Raw genomic sequence first — 7,420 nt, forward strand, 5'->3', positions numbered from 1 at the left:
TCCACCTACAGTCCCATACCTCTATACCACCACCTACAGTCCCATACCTCTTTACCTCCACCTACATCCATACTCTATCCCTCCATCTACAGTCCCATACCTCTATACCTCCACCTACAGTCCCATACCTCTATACCCACCTACATCCCATACCTCTATACCTCCACCTACAGTCCCCTACCTCTATACCTCTACCTACAGTCCCATACCTTATACTCCACCTACAGTCCCATACCTTTATACCTCTACCTACAGTCCCATACCTCTAACCTCCACCTACAGTCCCATATTTCTATACCTCCACCTACAGTCCCATACCTATACCTCCACCTACAGTCCATACCTCTATACCTCCACCTACAGTCCCATACCTTATACCTCCACCTAAGTCCCCATACCCTCTATACCTCCACCGACAGTCCCCTACTTTATACCGTCACCTACATTCCCATACCTATACCGCCACCTACAGTCCCATACCTCTATACCTCCACCTACAGTCCCATACCTCTATAAAACGCCACCTACAGTCCCATACCTCATATACCTCCCCTACAGTCCCATACCTCATACGCCCCTACAGTCCCATACCTCAATACCTCCACCTACAGTCCCCATCCTCTATACCTCCACCTACAGTCCCATACCTCTATACCTCCACTACAGTCCCATACCTCTATACCTCCACCTACAGTCCCATAACCTCTATACCTCCACCTACAGTCCCATACCTCTATACTTCCACCACAGGCCCATACCTCTATACTCCACTTACAGTCCCATACCTCCACCTACAGTCCCATACCTCCACCTACAGTCCCCAACCTCTATACCTCCACCTACAGTCCCATACCTCTATACCTCCACCTAGCAGTCACATACCTCTATACCTCCAACCTACAGTCCCATACCTCCACCTACAGTCCCATCCTCTAATACCCCCACCTACAGTCCCATACCTCTATACCTCCACCTACAGTCCCACACCTCTATACCTCCACCTACAGTCCCATACGTCTATACCTCCACCTACAGTCACATACCTCTATACCTCCACCTACAGTCCCATACCTCCACCTACAGTCCCATACCTCCACCTACAGTCCCATACCTCTATACCCCCACCTACAGTCCCATACCTCCACCTACAGTCCCATACCTCTATACCCCCACCTACAGTCCCATACCTCTATACCTCCACCTACAGTCCCACACCTCTATACCTCCACCTACAGTCCCATACGTCTATACCTCCACCTACAGTCACATACCTCTATACCTCCACCTACAGTCCCATACCTCCACCTACAGTCCCATACCTCCACCTACAGTCCCATACCTCTATACCTACAGTCACATACCTCTATACCTACAGTCACATACCTCTATACCTCCACCTACAGTCCCATACCTTTATACCTCCACCTACAGTCCCATACCTCTATACTTCCACCTACAGTCCCATACCTCTGTACCTCCACCTACAGTCCCATACCTCATACCTCCACCTACAGTCCCATACCTCCACCTACAGTCCCATACCTCTATACCACCCTACAGTCCCATACCTCTTCCTCCACCTACAGTCCCATACCTCTATCCCCCATCTACAGTCCCATACCTCTATACCTCCACCTACAGTCCCATACCTCTATACCTCCACCTACAGTCCCATACCTCTATACCTCCACCTACAGTCCCATACCTCTATACCTCTACCTACAGTCCCATACCTTTATACCTCCACCTACAGTCCCATACCTTTATACCTCTACCTACAGTCCCATACCTCTATACCTCCACCTACAGTCCCATATTCTATACCTCCACCTACAGTCCATACCTCTATACCTCCACCTACAGTCCCATACCTCTATACCTCCACCTACAGTCCCATACCTTTATACCTCCACCTACAGTCCCATACCTCTATACCTCCACCTACAGTCCCATACCTCTATACCTCCACCTACAGTCCCATACCTCTATACCTCCACCTACAGTCCCATACCTCTATACCTCCACCTACAGTCCCATACCTCTATACCGCCACCTACAGTCCCATACCTCAATACCTCCACCTACAGTCCCATCATCTATACCTCCACCTACAGTCCCATACCTCTATACCTCCACCTACAGTCCCATACCTCTATACCTCCACCTACAGTCCCATACCTCTATACCTCCACCTACAGTCCCATACCTCTATACTTCCACCCACGTCCCCATACCTCTATACCTCCACTTACAGTCCCATACCCCCACCTACAGTCCCATACCTCCACCTACAGTCCCACACCTCTATACCTCCACCTACAGTCCCATACCTCTATACCTCCACCTACAGTCACATACCTCTATACCTCCACCTACAGTCCCATACCTCCACCTACAGTCCCATACCTCTATACCCCACCTACAGTCCCATACCTCTATCCTCCACCTACAGTCCCACACCTCTATACCTCCACCTACAGTCCCATACGTCTAACCTCCACCTACACTCCCATACCTCTATACCTCCACCTACAGTCCCATACCTCCACCTACAGTCCCATACCTCCACCTACAGTCCCATACCTCTATACCTACAGTCACATACCTCTATACCTACAGTCACATACCTCTATACCTCCACCTACAGTCCCATACCTTTATCCTCCACCTACAGTCCCATACCTCTATACCTCCACCTACAGTCCCATACCTCTATACCTCCACCTACAGTCCCATACCTCTATACCTCCACCTATCCCATACCTCTATACCCTCCACCTACAGTCACATACCTCTATACCTCCAGCTACAGTCCCATACCTCCACCTACAGTCCCATACCTCTATACCTCTACCTACAGTCCCATACCTTTATACCTCCACCTACAGTCCCATACCTCTATATCTACCCTACAGTCCGTCCCAACCTATACCCCCCTACAGTCCCATACCTCTATACCTCCACCTACAGTCCCCATACCTCTATACCTCCACCTACAGTCCCATACCTCCACCTACAGTCCCTACCTCTATACCTCCACCTACAGTCCCATACCTCTATACCTCCACCTACAGTCCCATACCTCTATACCTCCACCTACAGTCCCATACCTCTCTACCTCCACCTACAGTCCCATACCTCCATACCTCCACCTACAGTCCCATACCTCTATACCTCCAGCTACAGTCCCATACCTCTATACCTCCACCTACAGTCCCATACCTCTATACCTACAGTCCCATACCTCTATACCTCCACCTACAGTCCCATACCTCTATACCTCCACCTACAGTCCCATACCTCTATCCCTCCACCTACAGTCCCATACCTCTATCCCTCCACCTACATTCCCACACGTCTATCCCTCCACCTACAGTCCCATACCTCTATACCTCCACCTACAGTCCCATACCTCTATACCGCCACCTACAGTCCCATACCTCTATACCTCCACCTACAGTCCCATACCTCCACCTACAGTCCCATACCTCCACCTACAGTCCCCATTCCTCCATACCTCCACCTACAGTCACATACCTCTATACCTCCACCTACAGTCCCACACCTCTATACCTCCACCTACAGTCCCATACCTCTATACCTCCACCTACAGTCCCATACCTCTATACCTCCACCTACAGTCCCACACCTCTATACCTCCACGGGGAGTTGAGCATAGCAGGGATGTGTTACGTTTCCCCCCTCCCAGAGGCGTACGTAACATCATAAAATAACATTCATAGAGGGTTCTAGGTGGAACCATTCATAGAGGGTTCTAGGTGGAACCATTCATGGAGGGTTCTAGGTGAAACCGTTCATGGAGGGTTCTAGGCGGAACCATTCATGGAGGGTTCTAGGTGGAACCATTCATGGAGGGTTCTAGGCGGAACCATTCATAGAGGGTTCTAGGCGGAACCATTCATGGAGGTTTCTAGGTGGAACCATTCATGGAGGGTTCTAGGTGGAACCATTCATGGAGGGTTCTAGGTGGAACCAATCATGGAGGGTTCTAGGTGGAACCAGTCATGGAGGGTTCTAGGTGGAACCATTCATGGAGGGTTCTTTCCAGCACCAAAAAGGTTTAACCTATCAGGACAAACTGATGAACCCTGAATGGTTCAACTTAGCAACTTTCTTTCTAAAAGTGCATATCCAGGAAAACACTACACACACACACACACACACACACACACACACACACACACACACACACACACACACACGTAAACCCACATTGACACAGACATCCCTACCCGCTGTAGTTATCAGAGGAGTAGATGGTGCTATGTGGTAGGTGAGGTCCAGCACACAAGTCTGGGAGACACTCTGTGTGGAGCAGGGACCAGGAACGACCGTGATTGGTGGAAAACTCCAGATTGACACTAACAAAGAGGAAGACACGTTTTTATGACACCTTACACACATTGTAAATAAGGGGAAGAATTGTCAGTATTGAAAAATGGTGGGAAGAATTGTCAATATTGAAAAATGGGGGGAAGAATTGTCAGTATTGAAAAATGGGGGGAAGAATTGTCAGTATTGAAAAATGGGGGGAAGAATTGTCAGTATTGAAAAATGGGGGGAAGAATTGTCAGTATTGAAAAATATATTATTATGAAATATGTGCAAATAGAAAATGTTTTGTATTATTTTGCATTGTGCTGGCTGTTGTGCAACAGTACAGAAGGTGGGTGATTGTACCTGTTGGCAGGCTGGTAGGATCCACAGCCCAGGTTGATGGAGAACTGGGCCACGTGGGTGTGTGTGGCAGGCAGAACCGGCAGCAGCTGCATGAAGTCTACGGCCCAGACGTGACGCTTGGCACCACCGTGTGCCCGCTGCTCCAGACAGAACTGGGTGACAGGGGTCTGGAGGTCTGTAGGTAGGGCTACTGATACTACAGATGGACTCTAGGGGAGGAGAGGGAGAGGGGGAGTAGGGAGGAGAGGGGAGAGGGGGGGGGAGGAGTGAAATGGGGGAAAGATGAAGAGAGAGGTTGGGGAGAGGAGTGAAATGGGGGAAAGATGAAGAGAGAGGTTGGGGAGAGGAGAGAAATGGGGGAAAGATGAAGAGAGAGGTTGGGGAGAGGAGAGAAATGGGGGAAAGATGAAGAGAGAGGTTGGGGAGAGGAGAGAAATGGGGGAAAGATGAAGAGAGAGGTTGGGGAGAGGAGAGAAATGGGGGAAAGATGAAGAGAGAGGTTGGGGAGAGGAGAGAAATGGGGGAAAGGAGAGGAAACACAGTAGAGGAATAACAGAGTTGGTTGGATCAACACGTTTTACATTCTCCTAAACATCAACAGAACAGTTAGAGCTAGTTCATATTATAGAGCAGGTCTGTGTAGTGTAGAGGACAGAGCAGGTCTGTAGAGGACAGAGCAGGTCTGTTGAGGACAGAGCAGGTCTGTAGAGGACAGAGCAGGTCTGTAGAGGACAGAGCAGGTCTCTGTGTAGTGTAGAGGACAGAGCAGGTCTGTGTAGTGTAGAGGACAGAGCAGGTCTGTGTAGTGTAGAGGACAGAGCAGGTCTGTATAGTGTAGAGGACAGAGCAGGTCTGTGTAGTGTAGAGGACAGAGCAGGTCTCTGTGTAGTGTAGAGGGCAGAGCAGGTCTGTGTGTAGTGTAGAGGACAGAGCAGGTCTGTGTAGTGTAGAGGACAGAGCAGGTCTGTGTGTAGTGTAGAGGACAGAGCAGGTCTGTAGAGGACAGAGCAGGTCTGTCTGTAGTGTAGAGGACAGAGCAGGTCTGTGTGTAGTGTAGAGGACAGAGCAGGTCTGTGTAGTGTAGAGGACAGAGCAGGTCTGTGTAGTGTAGAGGACAGAGCAGGTCTGTGTGTAGTGTAGAGGACGGAGCAGGTCTGTGTGTAGTGTAGAGGACAGAGCAGGTCTGTATAGTGTAGAGGACAGAGCAGGTCTGTGTAGTGTAGAGGACAGAGCAGGTCTGTAGAGGACAGAGCAGGTCTGTAGAGGACAGAGCAGGTATGTGTATGGCACAGTGTCCAACAGTACGTGTGTGTGTGTGTGTGTGTGTGTTCTCACCTTGTAGGAGGAGTATGGTAGGGTGTCTAATAGCACATGGTCTCTCCTCCCCTCTGACCTCCCAAACAAGATGACATCATTCTCATGGGACTCTCCTGGGTCACACTCTCCTCCACCTGCAGGAAAACACAGAGACAGTCGGGGAAACACAGAGACAGTCGGGAAAACACAGAGACAGTCGGGAAAACACAGAGACAGTCAGGAAAACACAGAGACAGTCGGGAAAACACAGAGACAGTCAGGGAAACAGAGACAGTCGGGGAAACAGAGGCAGTCGGGGAAACAGAGAAAGTCGGGGAAACAGAGACAGTCGGGGAAACAGAGAAAGTCGGGGAAACAGAGGCAGGCGGGAAAACACAGAGACAGTCGGGAAAACACAGAGACAGTCGGTGTCCAACAGCACGTGGTGTGTCTGTGTGTGTGTGTGTGTGTGTGTGTGTGGTCTAGCTCTGACTAGAATCTGTCTGCTCCTTGTCCCTCTCCATCTGCTCTGATCTGTTTGCTCCTTGTCCCTCTCCATCTGCACTGACTAGTATCTGTCTGCCCCTTGTCCCTCTCCATCTGCTCCGATCTGTCTGCTCCTTGTCCCTCTCCATCTGCACTGACTAGTATCTGTCTGCTCCTTGTCCCTCTCCATCTGCTCTGACTAGTATCTGTGTGCTCCTTGTCCCTCTCCATCTGCACTGATCTGTCTGCTCCTTGTCCCTCTCCATCTGCTCTGATCTGTCTGCTCCTTGTCCCTCTCCATCTGCTCTGACTAGTATCTGTCTGCTCCTTGTCCCTCTCCATCTGCTCTGATCTGTCTGCTCCTTGTCCCTCTCCATCTGCTCTGACTAGTATCTGTCTGCTCCTTGTCCCTCTCCATCTGCTCTGACTAGTATCTGTCTGCTCCTTGTCCCTCTCCATTTGCTCTGACTAGTATCTGTCTGCCCCTTGTCCCTCTCCATCTGCTCTGACAAGTATCTGTCTGCTCCTTGTCCCTCTCCATCTGCTCTGATCTGTCTGCTCCCTTATCCCTCTCCATCTGCTCTGACTAGTATCTGTCTGCTCCTTGTCCCTCTCCATCTGCTCTGATATGTCTGCTCCTTGTCCCTCTCCATCTGCTCTGATCTGTCTGCTCTTTGTCCCCCTCCATCTGCTCTGATCTGTCTGCTCCTTGTCCCTCTCCATCTGCTCTGACTAGTATCTGTCTGCCCCTATGTCCCTCTCCATCTACTCTGATCTGTCTGCTCCTTGTCCCTCTCCATCTGCTCTGACTAGTATCTGTCTGCCCCTATGTCCCTCTCCATCTGCTCGGATCTGTCTGCTCCTTGTCCCTCTCCATCTGCTCCGACTAGTATCTGTCTGCCCCTATGTCCCTCTCCATCTGCTCTGATCTGTCTGC

The 7,420-nt window shown here is 50.3% G+C and overlaps 1 protein-coding gene across 1 annotated transcript in view; it reads right to left on the reverse strand.

Moving 5' to 3' along the window:
* LOC115187868 (reelin) overlaps nucleotides 1-6,327 on the reverse strand; it is a gene marked incomplete at its 3' end in the record, with an annotated part of 42,983 nt that extends 36,656 nt beyond the window's left edge. Inside the window, exons 1-3 of the mRNA XM_029746900.1 lie at nucleotides 6,037-6,327; nucleotides 4,702-4,910; nucleotides 4,254-4,382 (exon numbers count right to left, since the gene is read on the reverse strand). Of these exons, the coding sequence (XP_029602760.1) occupies nucleotides 4,254-4,382; nucleotides 4,702-4,793 (221 nt within the window). The remainder of the gene's footprint in view (nucleotides 1-4,253; nucleotides 4,383-4,701; nucleotides 4,911-6,036) is intronic.
* Between the last annotated feature and the right edge of the window lie 1,093 nt (nucleotides 6,328-7,420).

This window comes from Salmo trutta, unplaced genomic scaffold, assembly GCF_901001165.1.
Source record: "Salmo trutta unplaced genomic scaffold, fSalTru1.1, whole genome shotgun sequence".
Lineage (NCBI taxonomy): Eukaryota > Metazoa > Chordata > Actinopteri > Salmoniformes > Salmonidae > Salmo > Salmo trutta.